Below are 17,732 nucleotides of genomic sequence, written 5' to 3'. Positions count from 1 at the left end.
CCCCCCCGCTCTCTCCAAAAACCGAGAGCAGAGGAAATAACTAACTCGCTGACTACTCAGCTTCGCATTTTAGCTTCGTATAAGGTACAGCCAGCCTAGGTTCGGCCTCGCTTAAGTTACGGTTCTGGAAGGTAGGTAAACACTGGTGGTGGCTGACTGGACTGGGAAACCTAGCTACGCACAATGTACATATATATATATATATATACAATTTAACAGCACGCTGTACCTATCCACCCAGCTAGTTACGAGTCGATTGAGACATTTCTAGCTACCTACCTCCCTGTTCGTTATATCTATCTACTAGATCTACTAAATCTGCCTGCGATTAATCACAATCATACATTTTTCACTTCCCTCTCTCTACCTTTCACACACACAAACACGCACACAAACACACATAGACAGACAGATAAACACGCAGACACACACACACACACACACACACACACACAAACACACACACACACACATACACTTCAAAGTGGTCGGTGTGCTAGTCCTATCTCTGGTACTGTCTTACGGCGAATTACTTTATAATGATGAAGCAGGAGATAGATAGATAAGATAGATACAGGCGTGAATATCATGGATGTCAAAGACTCAGGTTTGGTAGGAAGAGCAAAAAGAAAGAAAGGAAGAAAGAAAGATACCTACACTACCTACCTACCTACCTACCTACCTACCTACCTACCTACACATAGAATTTCGCTGATCTGATCTGATCCAAATCTCACGAATCTGACTCACTCACTCACTCACTCACTCACGACGAGAAAGGCAGACATACAAGAAGACAAACAGATAAAGACCTTCATACACGCTCAGTCCAGTCCAGTTCTATTCCATTCCATTCTATACGGTAACTCCGTACGGAGGTAATGATATATCCGCTATATTCAATTCTCAATCCAATTGTTCTAGCAATATTCTATATTCTATATCTGCAATCTGCATCTGCATCTGCATCTGCATCTGTAAGCCATAGCTAGCTACTCTATACTCGTAGAGGCCTCCAGAGTGCAGACCAGGAAGCAGGAAACAGGAAGCCAATGAACCAACCACCAGGGTATACCAATGCCAGTGTAAGAGTACTAGATGCAAAATCCAATCCCACCCTCGTCCAGTCCATCCAAAGCCCTTCCCAAGAGAACCCCGGATCTGGATCTGGATCCAAGCCAGGTATATGTACAGAACTGGCGAAGCGCCGTGCCATGCCAGTGTAGCCAATCTATATCTAAATGTACTCCACTCCACTCCACTCCACTCCCGAATCCAAACTTTGCAATGAAAGTCGCCAAATCGGAAAAGTGTACATACAGGTCCTCAACCCAAGCCATTACACAAATCCAGAGCCCCCTCAACAGCAGCCTCCAGACTCCCCACCCTCTCCTTCAACCCCTTATTCTCCGCCCTCATCAGCCCGACCGTATCCCACGCCACACTGGCGTCCTTCCCACGACAATTGCTACACCCCTCCTCACCCATGCCAATACCCTCAAGCGGATCCCTTTCCCTCTCACTCTCACTCTCTACCTCTTCTCCTGCAGTAGCCGCACCGCCCATCCCCGACAAGATCTTCTGGAACGTACTTCTCTGCTGCGTCAATTTGGGTCGTCCTGGATTCTGTCCCGGATTAGGCACCACGCGCGCAAAGCTCGCCTGCATAATCTCAGGAGTGCTATCCATCGTGCCTGCTACACTGACACTACTCATCGTGAAGGTCGGGCTTCGACTTCGCGAGAAGACGGAATCGGCTTCGAACTCTGAACCGCTTTCTCCGTCTGTGCTGAGCGCGGAGGAAGCTCCACTACTTCGGTTTCTCCTGCCTCCGGATGAGATGCCGAGATCTTCGCCAGTGCTATTGATGGAGATGTTGCTGTTTGAGCCACGCTTCATGTCGCGGTCTGCTCTAGCCTTTACGAGCGCGATGGATTGCTCGCGCGCGAGCTTCTCTTCTGCGCGTGCCTGTTTCTCCACTGCGAGTTCAGCAGCAAGATCTGCTATCGCGGTATCCTTCACGGACATCTGATGCGCCATGTCGTCCAGCTGGCTCTTCAAACATTTCGCTCGTGTCTCCGCCTCTTCCAATTCCTCGCTCATGGCGTCCTTTTCGGCGGACAGTTCGTGTAGGGAGAGCGTGCGGAGTTTGTATGCTGTTTGGAGTTTGAGGAGGAGACCTTCGGCATTGATGAGGAGGTTCTTGAATGCGGCGGGGGAGAATGGGTCTTGTGCTGAGGGTTCGCCGGAGGGGAATAGTGCTGTTGTTACGTCGAGGGTGAGGAATTCGTCGTCATTGAGCTCTGCGGGTATTTGAACGGTTTTGGGGGATCTCGATGGTGATTTTGGTGAGAAGAAACCGAACATTCCGCCTGTGTTCGTCCGCGTGGGGGTTGCTGATTCTGTCGGTCTCTTCTGTAGCTTTGCTGCTGGTCGTTGTGGACTTCCGTCCCGAGATGTCGTCGTTTCGGGCTCCATGATGGGAACTCCAACTGTCATCGGTGCTGAGGATCCGGTGAACCACGAACTGAGTCCTCCCCTTCTGTCTGCGATCTTGATGACGCCCTCCTTATCTCCCGTCAATGTAGGCATGAAGTCGCCCTCAATGTCCACCTTGGTAGGACTCTCTGGACCGGCGGTATTCGTTCGAAATGGTAATAATGCTGTCAGCGAGCGCTGGTGTGTCCGTGGCTGTCTCACGGGCTGTGATTCTTCTTCCTCTGAAGGTAATGGAGAAGGCGTCGAAGTGAGTGTTGCTGCTGGAGGTGGTGCAGGTATTCCCGAGTCCTCTTCCCCTGAATTCGATCCGCCAATATCAAATGAGCAATAATCCTCTGCCCATACCTGCCCACTGGAATTGCGACTCGTAGCTGCAGATATGTCTCTCGCAGATATGGTCCTCCTCGCAGTATTGGCGTGATGTTTTGGGTTAGTGATAGTACTTGGAATGCTGTTGGGTGTAAGGGATACAGTCGATGTCTTTGTCTTTGTTGGGGAAGGGTGAAGCATTGTTCAGTTAGAATGCGCAGCGGTCCTTTCGCATGAATCGTCCCTCGTATAGCCTGGTCGCGACTCCCCTTTCCAGCAGTTCCGATATCTATATTTCGAGGGAAGTATAGACTCGCTTCCGGGTTTTGTTCATGCAAAATTGGCCTTGTGCAAGGATACACGGTCGACTGTCGCACGCCGTGTCGCAAATACACAGGGAGTGACGAATCTTGTGGTTTTCGTGGGATCGTGGAACGGAGATCGGATGGGGCCGATTGCGGGTGGAGGCCTTTTTGTTTGTTTCGTAGATCACCGAGGACAGAGGGACTCGTGAAGGAAACGAAGGTGAGGTCGAGCCGAGTCGAGTAGTACAGCGGTGGAAGTTTTGATTCAGCTGAATATTGTGATGGTCTGGAATGCGTGGGAGATCAAGATGAAACCCTGGAGCCGAGGAGGGGCACTACTGTGCTGTAGCTTATCGTGACAGCTGGCTGACAGCTTATCGATAGTGCGAGTTGGTAACTGGAATGGGCTTGGCTTCGCCTGATTATGGCTCGATCAGACGATGGGCTGGAGCGTACAAAAGTATTGATCTTGACAACGCAAAGTGCTGAAGTTGTAAGATTTTGTCTTGGATGTGAAGAGACAACAGATCTTTAGAAATACCAGCCCATGTCGAACCTCCCGACCCTTAAGGACCAGAACCCTGGATTGCTGGAGGAGGCTGGTGATCCGGTGTTTTGGTCAAATTGGGATTCTGGGTGGTGGCTGGTAAAGTGTGCCCCCACTATTTCCTAGCGTGTCGGCGAATGAGCGGCGGCTGATGGCCCTGGCACATGGGACGGGACTGGCCGCCTAAAAACAACTTACAGGGGATGGATCAAGTTTCCTTCACGAACACGTAAACAAGGTACAAGTGCATCCATCACCAGTTGCGCTTTTGCCGTTTTCTTTTATATGTGCGATGATGCTACTCATATGTGGGTTGATGACGCCGAGTCCCCGACATGGAGTTTATTTCCCGGCCTCACTCCGGTCATCATCCTGCTGTGGAATGCACAGCATTCCATCTGCTTGCAGAGGATGTCTAAGATGTGATTTCCGACAGTCAAACTTTCGACTGAGCGGTAATAGTCGGCTTCTCTGTGTGGAGCTACGAGCTCTTAAATCGTTCTGTCAATCTATGCATTGCATAAATGTGATCTATCAAGCTTACCAGATTGCTGCAGAGGGGGCGATAGTGAGTGAAATGGGCATTTAATTCTTCTCAATAGCACCTGGACTGCCAGCTTAGGTTCAGACTTTCATACCAATTAGACGCATTAAAGCTCTTGAGAAAGGTTGAGTCGCTTTCCTCTCTCGAAGTTGCACAGATTAACCATAACCAAAGGTCTTGGCATGGACCACCATCATGGTCACTGACATGAAAAGGAAAAGAAAGTCGCAGTCATGATATAAAGCAGAGTTCGAATATTTTCATTCAAGGAAAACACTAAAGCGAGCGTCCTAATTGGTAGCTAGATCTCCCAACACTTCCATTCCTTCGTACTCTAGTAGAACCCAAGGATTCAGTTCTATAGGTATCAAGTTAGCCATAGAAATCAGTAAAAGCAGCTTAGATAGTTTCATACCGGGTACGCATTATAAATCTTGTTACAGCGATTTCCATTTCCGTCCGTATACAACGCCGTCTTGTCTTCTTTGAAGATGCTAAACGGATGGAACCCATTGCTCCCAGTCCTAAACCAGAAGTAAGTAAGTACAGTACAGACCCCTGATTTCCAATCCAATCATGCATGTTTAACCAAAGAGGTAAAACTACATACCCAACTCTCGCGTAAACACTCGGATCCTGGGCATCAGCCCTAATATTCCAGGTAAACGTCGTCCCAGATCCAGGGAAAGTGCACTTCTGGCTTGAACCCTCCCAGTGTTGGATTCCACTGGAAGGTCGACATTGGTTCTGTGAGCTAGGGGTGAAGCTACAGCTTAGGTAGTTGGCGCAGTACTTGGTAAATGGAGGGTCAGTTCGTGATATGTTTTTTCTTTTGAATAAATTTAAATAGTAGTAATTTGCTCACAACTACGACGGAGTAACTGTTTCCGCAGTTCACTAGATAGAGCCCTTCTGTGCGTTTAGCTAAGTTGGAATTGCCATCTGAAGATGCCACGGGTGTTGCGAGGACAGAGCTGCTAAGAGCTGCGAGTAGGGCGAGCTTGAGGGAGACCATGGCGTTGGATTGAGAATTTGGGAAGAGAGAATTCTGGTTGAATGGAAGTTATTAGAGGTGCTTTGAGTTGTGCTTCGAAAGCGAATGGAAGGCAAGAGAGAAGTATATATACTTGTGAGGCCGAGCAAACATTTGAGTAAGATATGTTTTGGTACCTCCTTGAATCCGCATGTATGCACACAAAGCTGCATACACGGCGTTTACAGGCCGCATAGACGGTGTCGACAGGTTGCATGCAGTCAACCGACACAATGTGATTAATACTTTACAGCCTCAGAAATCATCGTGTTGAGGAGGAAAGTCGCCATTTGTAAATAGAATTTTGTGAACTGCCGTGGGAACCTCACTCCAGAATAACGAAATTGGTCGAAACTCTGAAGGTCAAAGACGACAAGAATATGTCCTTGGCAATATGACATATTCTCACGCCCCTCGCGATAGAATTCCGAGGCATTCGATTATGATTTATCTCAAAGTACTAAAACTTCTAGCGTTCAAGCTGATGTGACGCCGGTAAGCAATACAGATGTTCGAATGCTACAAACAGCTGCGGGGGATTTCCGACCACTACAGCATCACCAAAACGCAAAATTATCCATATTACAACGCCGACACCTCCTTGCCACCCAATCGGCAGTGTACCAGGCAGCACGTTACTCTCAGGTTCTTCAGCGGTGTGCGCCTTTAAGAGCCCCAACTTCTAGAGAGCAAACTTCAATTTAAATGAAGTAGTCTGGTGGTACAATCGGGGGGTTGACAGATTGGTTGGTAAGGTGCCCTTGTAGATTGTTGTTTGAAAGAGTCGATTGATAAGAAAGTGGATTGCATGCATGCATAGCTGGATTCAGGATACTCGCGTCCAGATTGTGGGTGGATGACTGAGCCACATACACGACGATTGCATAGAGCAGAGGCTAATCGAACCGAATTGGAAAGTCGGAGAAGATAGATACTCCGAGGATGATACCCGTAAGAGAAGAATTCTCAGAGTCTTATTCTTAGTTTCAAATGAGTTTCTGCAACCAAGTCCTCATCTCCACAGACGTGGTTCTGCGCATTTGATGACGAAGATGAGAAATGGGCCCCACAACCCACCATCTTCCTCTATGATATAGTGAGAGCAGAAAAGTAATCATTTAGTCGGATATCTATGAAACTAGGTTAAAGCTTTCTGGTCATTTAGATTCAAGGAATTCTACAAAGAATTCCTCTTCTGACATCTTAACTCTTGCCGACTCTCTTTTAATTAGCGCTGAATTTCTTAGGATGATAAGGGATGGTGGTATTGCGCATTATTTACTTATCACTCCCACACAATATGATCTGTTAGGAGAAGCAGATACAATTATTGCTTCGGATTTCAGGTACCACTCTACCGGATACTCATGGTTTTGCACCTAACCATTCAAGTAGGGGACTTATGGTGTCTTTGGACTGGGATTAGCACAAGATCATAATCTGTCCCTCCTCTTACTCAACATCTACACCTTGAGAAGATTCTATTGCTGAAACCACAGCCCGCTCCTCGTAGGCAACTCTCCGACCTGCCCGCCCTGCAGCCCTCTTCCGAACATCCCTCATCACAATGATGCGTGCCTGGACATCCTGTCGATTATCGAACTTCTCGCATCGCCTTTCGTCCGTCAACTCCACTTCAAGAAGCGACTGCCAGATCGCCTTGCACTCGTCGTTGAGCCTGCAAAACTCGTTGACCATGGGCTCAAGAACATGTTTGAGGGTCTTCCAAATCCGTCGATGCTCTCAGGTTGATCAACTCGAGCTGAAAACCTCTTCTGTGAAGTCGATGCAAGTCCTCCGATGACTTAATGCTGTCCCTGAAATCGTGTCCATATACCCTAGCCATCATGGTGATATCTGTTGGAGACATCTGGTCCAGTTTGCACATGAATACGTCGGAGATGAGATAGCCATCGTGGGCGTTTCTGTTTCCCTCCTCGTTGATCCAAAAGTCGCCTCTCCGTCCGTTGAAGAGTCGTCGACGGATTTTGGCGCAGCTTTCAAGCGGGTACCTGGCGAGGGAGACGAATTCTTGTGCATCCACGAGCTGCTCAGTGAAGTCTTCGACCCTAGAGATCTCTGCGTCCAGAAGCGTTGTTGTGTTTGTGTTCCTCCCCTTCAGTACTGTATTTTCATTCTCCAGGCGTCCTGCTAGCAGCTCCATACTGCCCAAATCGATCTGGAGCTTGGCTTTCCTTGTTTCCAGCTCCTTCACCTCCTCTCGAAGGTCCCACACCTCAGTCTCGCGACATCGCTCGCTTCCAGTTAGTTGCTTCTTCATCGTGGCGGCTTGGGCTTTCATGTCCTCCACCTGAGAGATAGTTGACTTATTGAACTGCTTCGCTTCCTTCAACTCGCTCTGCAGAACTTGAATTCTCTCCTGGAGTTTCTTCTTATTTGGTATAGCAGGTTGTTCCAGAGTTTGCTTTTGGCTCTTCAGTATCCTGATCTCTTTCTTAAATTTCTCATTTTCCTCCTTGCGCTCGTGATAAGCTTTCCTCGTCGGAAGCAAGTGGATGGTTTTCATCGCTTCTCCCACCTGCTCGTACAGCTCCATATTCTCTTCTCGCAGACTTTCAATAGTCTTCGCGTGCATACTCATCTTTTCATAGAGCTTTTCGCAAATCTGCTCGTGCAGCCGAATTTTCTCCTTCAGATGAAATAACTTGACATCTGCAATCTCTTTCTCACCTTTAACGATGACAAGCAGTTCTTTGACTTCGTAACTTCGTTAGAGAGCTGGCTTGCCTGTCTTTGGGTGGCTTCTGCTTCAACATCGAGGGCTTCGTATTTCGCATCTTTGGCGGAGCATTCAGGGCATGGAGGTGCTCGGGCTGAGTTGGTTTCGGGAGTAGAGCTCGACATGTTGAATTTGTTTGCTGTGGATGCTGAAACATGGGAATCGAGATTTGTAGTATCTCGGAGTTTCGATGTTTTGTTTGAGGAAAAGTTCGTGGTCGATTCTGAGAAGAGGAGAGAAACTGTGGTGGTCTCAACATCAGCAATGACTTATATGCAAAATGGGATTATAACGACTGGATGACAACAAAACAACACAGCGGACAATTTAAGCGAGAATATCAGTCACGCCGGGACGTGTTCTTGTTACCGAAAGGCATCATCACGATGCGACATTGGAGTTGACAAAGTGAATTCCCGATGGCTCGAGTATCGACTCGACTCATCGCACAAAGTTACTGAAGAAACCGTAATATATCTTCAGTATTTGATAGCTTGATTCGTGGACTGTTGGTTTTCTCACTGATTGGGAACCCTAACTTCGTAAGCGAGGTAGGTTGGGAGCATTCTACTACTGCGACCACACTGCAATGCTTGATGTGTAATGCACACAAGTTCACCTTCTACTCCAACTGGTTTCTTCTCCCAACACTTGCTTGCCTGAACAATGAATATGTTTTCGTGCTTTCTATCTCCCAAGGCTCCCAACGAGACTTTCCTTGAATGCAATTCCAAAGCACAACGCCGGAGGTTATTGGATAGGTTTGGGGAGCATGAGGTGGAGCCGGAAGAGCATTATGATTATGATTATCCTGCGGATAATTGTCGCAAGATTTGGAATGTTTTTGAAATCAAATATTTTTCCGCTTGTGTCGCATTAATCTTCACCACCTACACGAGCTCTGTCAACAGCTGTTGACTGCAACTCATACTTATGTACCCAAGCCTGCAATGTCCCCGACGCCGCTGCACAGCCCTGTATTTCAGCATGAAAATCGCTACAAACTACCCCGCGGTCAGCTGAAATTTACCCCGCACCTACCTGAACGCGCTGTGGCTTGCAGGGGCTAAATCTCTAAGCGACACTTCAAGAGCCGAGTATTCATTCGAAATGATGCATGGTCTGAGAAGCCACATCAACCTGTTCCTCCCGCAAGACACTCACTACGATCCATCCAGCTTCTGGCGTTTCTATTCCATCAAAGCCCCTCGAGAACCAACCAGTAATTCCCGCAATCCCCCATATGCTCCTCCTAGTTCTCAGTGCGTCCAAACTCTTCAGTATCAAAGTGCTCCTTCAAAGCACGCATTTGCTGAACTGTAAGCTCTAAAGCCGGAGCCGTCTTCATCACCCAACATATCGTGATCGGATCATTGAAGAAACTCTCCTTAGGAACCAGATCAGCGTAGCTCTTCTACTCTTCTTCAAACGCAGCAGGGACAGGAAAATAACCTACAGATCGCATTTTCCGAACATGGTTCCAGTGATCCAGCTCTCTTTGCTTCTTCGGCTTCAGCATCTCAGTTTCATGGCGTGTCCACGCTTTCGTCAGGTCGATACCCCGAATAGTATTGCCGACCACAGTGACGCTGGTAGGCGTCGCAGTGTTGCTGTTGGCTAGCTCTCGATCGATAAGCGTCTTGGTTTCCAAGAATTTCTATTGCGAGAATGGTTAGCTAACATTTCGATCGAGAGCCATTAATTGGACACGAGATCATACCTTTTGGAGTTCATCGAGAGCATTATCGATCTTGGTTTTCTTTGCTCGCAGAGCAGTCTCATTGAGGCGGGCAAGTTCCGAATCTGTCATCTCGTGAATGGAAGGGTTGGTGGTAGGGGTACCAGCCATCTTGTTCACGGTAGGGAGTGGCATTTTTTGAAAATGTGGATGATGTTCTCGAGATTTGGAGAGGAGGAAAGTTTCAAGAGTCGAGATTGTCCTGTATCTCTATGATTTGAGTAAGTTCAAGATGAAAAGAAATAGGCTACTTCAGCGGAAACAGTGAATACGTATTATCTTCAACTTTAGAGCTTGCTGGTATTCACTATCTCCACCATCCAAATTCCCTTTACAAGACCGAGTATGTCTCGCTTCAACTAGGGAGCTTCTTCCGCGTCCGAACAGCGCGCGCGTTGCTCTAGCTGAATTCAAATCAAACAGCCGTGCTAATATCTGTTCGGACAGCTTTCTTCTCGTCGCTTACACTTCCCTGGGCCTTCACAGAATCACTTTCTGCCAAAGAACCATCAGATTCTACCTTCGCGGCATTTTTCTTGTCTCTCCAGAGAAGAATTTGGATCAGAGCAGTCCAGAAAACTAGATGTGTATTAGTCTTCTGGATCCAGAAGTGGAAAGAGATGGTTTAACTTACTCAACAGAACATTGAGAACTATAGACCACACATAGCCCCTGCGTGCTGCTGGGAACTCGGTTGTTTTCCAAACGAAATTTGGGGCCTGGAAGAAATCTGTGAGCACATGTCTATTCAAGATGATTTGGATTACTTACTACTGCTTGCACCACATAAGCAAAATCATTGCCTGCTGCTACAAGTAGAGCTCTTTTCTCGGTATCGTCGGAACAAATCTCATTAATCCAACTGAGGATGAGTGGACCAGCCCCATTCTATTTGCAGAGTCAGCGAGCTGCCAATGTTGAATCCAGTGAGTCTGTGCCTACCCCTATCATGCTAAACCAGTACACCAATTTTCGTTGTGTGATGTCCGAATACAGGGGTAGTTGGCGTAACAGAACACCAAATAGGATCTACAATTCCCAATGTAATTAGTACATGACCCACAGGTGCAAGGTCTTTGGAGGGAGTAGTGCAAAAGGAAGGAAATACTAACTCCGAGAACAGCTCCCACATAAATGAAGGGATATCGCCTAGCTCGAAAAGGTCCATCATCAAGCCATGCAACAGCCAAAGCTGCCACAATAAATATTCCGGTAGAGACAAGAGGCACTGTTTATTGCATTAGTGTCAAATGCTATCAGTAGAGCACATAGTGACGACTCACAATTGTTGATTTCTGGAACGGAAAATGTCACGCCTGGAACGGGTGGGTGCGTCTTTGAGTTGAAAGATTTCAGCCAGTAGCCCATAGCCGGCTGTGCATACGCATTGTTCCACAAGACGTAGAGGAATGCTGGAAACTGTCAGTAGGTATTACAACAGAAGTATAAGATGCTTACGAAGTGTCCATGTGTGCCAACTCAGAGCAATCTTCTTCACCTTAGCCATTGTCCAAGGCTGTTTTCCAGCACGCCCCACAGCCTTCAATCGAGAAACAGACAGTTCATGCTCCGCTTGAGTAGTCCACCAGGTCTTCTTTCCACCCTGCGGAAGATTCGGGAAGAAGAGGTATCCCATGGCAGCAAGAGGAATTGTAATAATGCCGTCGATGATGAAGAGCCATCTCCAACCTTCATGGCCATGCACACCATTCAAGTTCTTGTATGCTGCTGCTTGCAGAAAACCACTGAACATATTTCCGATGGATCCGGCTAGCCAAAATATCATTGCGCGTTTACCGATTTCTCGTGGCGTGTACCAAGAACCAAGCATGTAATGGATGCCTGGGTAAAATCCAGATCTGGATTTAAATCAGTGTAACTTCCCCTCCCAAGTCCACGGTACGTACTCGAAGAGTCCAACTAAGAATCGCAGGGCGTAAAGTGCTTGGTAATTGTGAACTCGTGAAGTACAGATTGTAGCGATTCCCCATCCAACTTCCAATGACGGAATGACCCAACGTGGCGAGAGTCGAGTGAGTAGCAGATTGCAAGCTATTCTAAGTTAGAGATCTTCGAGCCAGCAACTAAACCAAGAAAGCTTGTCCACATAGGCACGAAGACGGTGAGACGTACGGATTTGACCAATTACATATCCAACAGTCCAGATCGATGTCGATGTTACAAGTTCATTCCCATACATATTCAAGTCCTCCTTCATACCACTCAGAAACGCATTGTTGACATTGGTTTGGTCGAGGTTCTTCAAAAAATAACCGATCTAGTTTCATCAAGTCAGACGCTTAGTCTCGGCAAAAGCTTATTGAAAGCTAGGAAGTTGAGCATACCGAAGCAAAGGTCAACACAAACCCATCAACCTTAAACAACAGCCACCGTTCCTCTTTCGGCAACTCCCAAGTATCCCAAACAAAGCTTTTCCAACTCCTCGGCTTAGCCACAAGCTGTTCCTCCGAATCATTGCGCGCAGATTTCTCGTCGCTGCCAATCGGGCGAATCTCTTCGTCGGGCCGTCCCATGGTGTCTTGGGCGAAGTTGGCTAAATGTTTGATACCAAAAGCACTTTGAAACCAAGAAAAAGACGTCTGTACTTGTATCACAGAGTTCAGTCTTGACAGGGGTGCCAAGGGATGTTCTCATTGCAAGACGCAATTGCGCGAGTTAAGAGCCGAGGCCGTGAGGCCTAAGTCTAGTAAGAAATCCCGATAGAGTCGCCACTATCGGATCGGGGACATGATTATCTTGTGGAGTTCTTTGTACGTTGTGTTGTGGGAGAATATCTTTCATAGGTTGTTGGGGGATTGCGCAATAGTCGCATGTATTGTGTCTTGACAGTTTACTGGGCTAGGTAAATTCGCAATCCTTGGTCGGATGATAGACATTCAAACTCCGGGGCGCTTATAAACACTCGAGTGTTGGGAGAAGATTGGATTTGAATGACGAGTCACATCGCTATAATGAAATACTCAGCCCTGCAAGATGAAGTGAGTGAACTCTGGTTGCTTACTTTGATATGACAATCCCCTCCAACAGCCAATCAGAGGCTTTGATTTCTCGGCTAAACTTCGCTCCAAGCTATCGACCGTTGAGATGATCTTGAGGGTGTGCATCAATTGCAAGCACTGCTGATTCATCAATGATGTCGGTAAATGCGGAGGAAGCTGAGAAATACGTTTTATTCGTTAACTTGTATACGTTTGCTATATCCCACTCTTCACTTCCAAGTAAACCTCCGAAAGCCTCCCCCCGTTTCGCTTTTGCGAGCTGATATAAAATAATTTTGACATCCTCCAGCAACCTCTACACTTTCTCCACTGAGATAAATGTCTTGTCGAGATTCATCAGCCAATCAATTCGTCATGGCAATGATGCCGAACGACTTATTGCTTAACTGGGGCTAGTTTGACAACCGTCATGACATTTTGCGATGTGCTCAAAAATATCATCCAATGGTTTACGCGGAACCGAGGTTTACGCAACTCGAGAATTCCATTGGTGCGGTAACCAGATTGGATAACTTTAGTTAGAACGTCAAGCCATAGAATTTGGACCAGGAAAATATCGTTCCATCTAGAGAGTGGTCAATCCTGGGGGTTTCAGCTTCGTACACTAACCATGGTACAGAAGACGAAGCAAGTCTCGCTCCTAAAGATTTGAGCTTTATCATTCAGTCAGGAGAAAGTAGAGATATGTGGACAGAGTGAAAGTAGAAAGTATTCCACGATCTTGCTACTCCCCCGTCGTTTGGATCCTATGCCATCGTGCTCAGAGAAAATTACAATTGATCAAGGGTGTCGGTAGCAACGCTCCCTCAAGGCCGGATGCAGCTATTCAATTTAGCTCGTGCCGCATTGCGAGCTAGAACTCGTGCTCGTGGTATCGGAGTCCGGCAACGTTGTATGCAACGGACTTGGTGGAATTCTGCTTCTTGACAAGAGCTCCAAGTTTGACCAGGAAACAGACCAGGTTACGCAGCACATAATACTTGAAGAGCTTGTGTGCTATATTATTGTCATGGTAACCCATTGATTACAGATGAAAATGGTCTTTGACACTGTTGTGGTCATAGACAAAGGGAGTGTGATTGAGTTTGAAGAGCCGAAAGTTCTGGTAGGCTCCGTGGCGAGTCGTTTCAAGGAACTTTGGTCTCTGGGGAATCAAAGTTGAAACATACTGATGCTTTGTACTTGAGGTAAATGTTACTAAGAATAAAATGCGACTGACAGGACTTTTTTGTGCCATGTGTTCTTGATAAAGGAAGGATTATAGGCAGGTCCTTGTTTTCCTTTGTGCTGCCAGGACGGGCATCGAAAGTGCCAGAACTGCTGAGATACCCTCACCGACTACCAACTTGAGATTCATTATCTTCTAATGAAGTCCTGTTTATATCAGGTCTTATTTCTATCTGTCATGATGACCTTGACAGTCGAATATGGCGTACGCACCTGCCTAGTTTCCCAATATCCAAATGTGGGTCTCGCTAAATTTTCGTGGCTAGCGCAATGGAGGTAAATAAACATAGGTAAGGTTTCCACGGTGTCGCCACAAACAAGCAAAGAACGCGACAAAACTTCGATGAGATGGCAGAGGAAGAGCAAAAGCCTCAGAAGATACCCTCCTGGGTTGATATACGTCGCCCACCCAAACCTACCCCTCCAACGCCTGAACAGCGTCTCGTTCCAAGCGCCAACTCGCGAACACCTGCAAGCGCGTCCCTGGAGCTATATCATATGAGAGAGCTTGGGCAGCCAGAACATCAGCATGAAAACGCTCAGACATATTCGTTCATGGAAATGGCTCCTGCTCTGCATCCGCTCAGCTTGATGAACCTGCAGATGTCTGCGATTCTGGCAGCACATCATATGGGAATTGAAGCACCCATAGAGCAGTGGGGCCACTTAAATCCTGACTTCGTTTCCCCCAATGGCAATATAGGCTTGGGATACGGGTTTAATCCGCAAGAAAATCAGGCCACAACGGGTGGTGCTGACCCAGCTGCATCTGTTCCGCTCGTAGATACAGAACAGCTCCAGCAGCCTCACCTGGGGCAGATTCACGATACAATACCAGATGGTCAACAAGCAAGACCTTCTGCACTCGACGCGGATACCGTTGTGGAAACCGAAACTGTAAATGACGATCCATTCACTGGTACATTGATTGAGGGTGTTCAATCTACGGACCCTCCCAATTCCCCCCGCGCTTCTGTTTCTGTGCCCAAGCGCCAGCCAGAAATCAGCGCAGAGGAAATAGATGCTATTGCTGATAGGATCTTTGAGGACCTCTCGGACGAAGTGAAAAGACAGACTTACCTTCCACCTTCTACAGCAACAGCTACTGCTGGAGATCTTTCAGCTGTCACAATCAGCACAAATCTACCCAACACTGGTCCGCCGATCCCGTTGGGTCTGCCAACTCTCCCTCCTACGAGCCAAACACCGGATAATTTCAGACTGGTAACAAATACGCAAGAGCAGAAGAAAACCCTGGATGCTCCATCCGCGCCAAGATTGATGATACAGCGCAACGGAAGGGACATCTCAAAGGCGGGATCGGCATATCTCAGACAGGATTCTATTTCTCTACAAGGGGACAAGAAGGAAGATACAGAGAAGAGACGCCATGTTCTCGAGAAGCCGCTTGCCACACCTTCAAGAAATTTCAATGGAAAGTTCCGCGTCAGGGAGGGGACAAAACGTCACGGAGAAGACCAGAAGGAGGCGTCCTTGGGATCAGAGTCCAGAAGGATATCTGAACATAATACTCAAGATGCCCAAAGACAAAATCAGAAGGATATTAACAGTGAAAATAAGCATACATCAAAGGAGGACGGTAGATTAAAGAGCCTACTGGCATCAACTATTGCTGAGGCGCCATCGTCGCCTTCTTCTGTCGTAAGCCCCTGGGTTCGCCCATCGAGCGATACATTAACACCGACTCACAATCCATTCCTCGAATTCGATCCCTCCAGACTCGATTCATGCGCCGCCGAACCTCGAAAAGGCGGAGAAATCGCCCTTCAAGAACAGCACAAGCAAGAGTTTCGAAGGCTCACAGGATCTGATGGCGACAAGGACGTGGTCACGGAGAGTGGACCAAGTCCTGAGCAATGGCCTGAGAAGAAAGTTGTTTTGCACGAGACTGTGGCTGAGGATAGCTACGAATCTCGGGTCAAGATGGAACAAAAGCACAGTAGAGATGATACCAATAGGGCCAATCATGGCGGGGATACGGTGTTTCGGGAGGCGAGTACAAGCTTACGGGCTGAACCATATGCTGATAACGAGTCAACTGAAGCGTCAGAGGCAGGCCTTCACCGCAAGAAGAACCGACGCGTTCGTCCAAATCAGTACCTCAAACTGATTGGTAGTGAGCTTAGTACACGGCATGCTTTCCAACTGACATGCCTTCCTGGGGGTTCTACTGAGAAGCAAAAGAGAGAACTGCTCAGAAAACAAGAGGATGAGCTGGTGAAGTGGCATGCAGCGCAAGAACTTCTAAGACATGAAGTTGTGGAGAGATCCAGATCGAAGCAAGCAATACAGGATCCACCAAAGAGAAAGGCTACTTGCGGCACGGAGGTTGCAGAGGACGAGGGTCGCAGAAAGCTTGTACGAGCCAACGATTCCACTGCCCGCGAGTCTCGTGTTAGGAAGGCACCGCACGAGGTGTCTCTGATTCTGATTTCAGATGCTACAGTCATCGTAGATGGCGCTGATGAGAACCGTATCATCATCAAGCCAGGTGAGAAGTCTCCCATAGGAACTTCTGATGAGAAATCTGAGCATGTAAGTAGCGGGTATACTGACATGACAGATGTTCCTATGGACGACACCAGGCAGGAGTCTGTCGCGGATTCTAAAGGTATACTCGCCGTCTTCGAAAACTCCATCGCTTTCCCGCAGTCCAGAGATCCAGAAAACTCTAAGTTTAAGGATGAGTACAACGATGGGATGCATTATCCTGCTCCAACGGGAGTGGTGGAGATATCGCGGACTCGTGAGGCTATGGATTCAGCTGAGGCTTTTCAAACATCCGTGACTCCCATTGAAGTTCAAGAAGCTCGCATGACAAGAACTTATGAATCAATCGAGTCCAGGTCTGAGAGTCCACCTATTCCTGGAGGGGAGTGGATCTTGGACAATATGCTGGACTCGCTTCCTGATTCTGATGGACCTCGATTTCCTCCTGCTATGGCATCACCCCAATTAAGCCCTGCTCGTGGGCTCAAAAAACACTCGTGTGTCGTCTCCTGAACGAAAATACTCATAGTCAGGGCTACAGAACCATGTCAAGGTTCTTAGATGAACAGTCTCAAGGCGTTCAGATTGGATATGGCAGGCAGAACTTCGAGCTGGATGGAGAGTTGGGACTCGTGTCATGTTGCCCTTTTTTCTGTTGTGATCTATGACTTGTTGATAATGGTTTTGATAGGCGATGGATGGGTGATAACTCGGAAACGTTGCTGCCGGGCTGCTGGGGGGAGAAATACTGCTTCCACCTTTTGGTATCGAGTCCTCTGGGAGACATATTAGCTTAAGATTAATGTATTAGAATGAATTCCTACATCTTGAACTAGTGAGGGCTATGAGATGGACAAGTAGCTACTTGTTGTGAGGGAGCTCGATTCGGCATCTAAATTTCCAGTGCCGGAACTCACCCCGCCATGAGCCAGATTACCCCGCACTTGCGCGTTTCAGGAGCTCGCTAAGCCCAGCGGTGTCAACAAAGGTAAATCACAGTCTTTCACAGATCCGAAGAATGTGATCGTAATGTGCTTGGTCTCTATGAGTAATTCCAGCTTTTAATCTGTAAACTGTGTACTTTCCAAGTTAAAATGTCTGAGTGTCCATTAATATGATTATTGGTAATCGTGCATTAAATCGATCGCTGAAATTTCTGGTGCTTATGCAGACTCTCAAAGGAAGGTGAAGAAAAAGGGTGAAACCAGCCACATATCCATGCAATCTCGTTATTACTTATTAAAATACATGAAATCCAC

General features: G+C 47.4%; 6 protein-coding genes across 6 annotated transcripts; 1 reads left to right on the top strand and 5 right to left on the bottom strand.

Moving 5' to 3' along the window:
- Positions 1-522: 522 nt before the first annotated feature.
- Positions 523-4,623, bottom strand: ONS95_008446 (uncharacterized protein). Its single transcript, XM_058502000.1, has one exon. It carries the CDS (start codon positions 3,007-3,009, stop codon positions 1,327-1,329), a length of 1,683 nt encoding a protein of 560 aa, XP_058363322.1. The 5' UTR covers positions 3,010-4,623; the 3' UTR covers positions 523-1,326.
- Positions 4,557-5,219, bottom strand: ONS95_008445 (uncharacterized protein; the record flags this gene model as incomplete). Its single annotated transcript, XM_058501999.1, has 4 exons — positions 4,557-4,562; positions 4,620-4,728; positions 4,815-4,996; positions 5,070-5,219. The coding sequence occupies 4 exons, from the start codon at positions 5,217-5,219 to the stop codon at positions 4,557-4,559; spliced, it is 447 nt and encodes a 148-aa protein (XP_058363321.1).
- A 1,279-nt stretch (positions 5,220-6,498) lies between these two features.
- ONS95_008444 (uncharacterized protein) lies at positions 6,499-8,782 on the bottom strand. The gene is made up of 3 exons (XM_058501998.1): positions 8,589-8,782; positions 8,347-8,511; positions 6,499-8,218 (listed from the first exon to the last, which is right to left on the bottom strand). The coding sequence occupies exon 3, from the start codon at positions 7,837-7,839 to the stop codon at positions 6,940-6,942; it is 900 nt and encodes a 299-aa protein (XP_058363320.1). The 5' UTR covers positions 7,840-8,218; positions 8,347-8,511; positions 8,589-8,782; the 3' UTR covers positions 6,499-6,939.
- A 334-nt stretch (positions 8,783-9,116) lies between these two features.
- On the bottom strand, positions 9,117-9,826 carry ONS95_008443 (uncharacterized protein; the record flags this gene model as incomplete). The annotated part of the gene is made up of 3 exons (XM_058501997.1): positions 9,117-9,364; positions 9,434-9,634; positions 9,698-9,826. 3 exons carry the CDS (start codon positions 9,824-9,826, stop codon positions 9,230-9,232), a joined length of 465 nt encoding a protein of 154 aa, XP_058363319.1. The 3' UTR covers positions 9,117-9,229.
- A 132-nt stretch (positions 9,827-9,958) lies between these two features.
- ONS95_008441 (uncharacterized protein) lies at positions 9,959-12,570 on the bottom strand. The gene is made up of 10 exons (XM_058501996.1): positions 12,061-12,570; positions 11,849-11,993; positions 11,623-11,767; positions 11,174-11,574; positions 10,999-11,127; positions 10,828-10,943; positions 10,658-10,744; positions 10,487-10,603; positions 10,350-10,434; positions 9,959-10,294 (listed from the first exon to the last, which is right to left on the bottom strand). The coding sequence occupies exons 1-10, from the start codon at positions 12,247-12,249 to the stop codon at positions 10,131-10,133; spliced, it is 1,578 nt and encodes a 525-aa protein (XP_058363318.1). The 5' UTR covers positions 12,250-12,570; the 3' UTR covers positions 9,959-10,130.
- Positions 12,571-14,310: 1,740 nt separating this feature from the next.
- ONS95_008440 (uncharacterized protein) lies at positions 14,311-16,986 on the top strand (the record flags this gene model as incomplete). The annotated part of the gene is made up of 1 exon (XM_058501995.1): positions 14,311-16,986. One exon carries the CDS (start codon positions 14,311-14,313, stop codon positions 16,984-16,986), a length of 2,676 nt encoding a protein of 891 aa, XP_058363317.1.
- Between the last annotated feature and the right edge of the window lie 746 nt (positions 16,987-17,732).

The sequence above is a fragment of the Cadophora gregata genome, assembly GCF_030347475.1.
Source record: "Cadophora gregata isolate MNR1 chromosome Unknown scaffold_2, whole genome shotgun sequence".
Taxonomy (NCBI): domain Eukaryota; kingdom Fungi; phylum Ascomycota; class Leotiomycetes; order Helotiales; family Ploettnerulaceae; genus Cadophora; species Cadophora gregata.
This window is presented reverse-complemented; position numbering and strand designations above follow the sequence as displayed.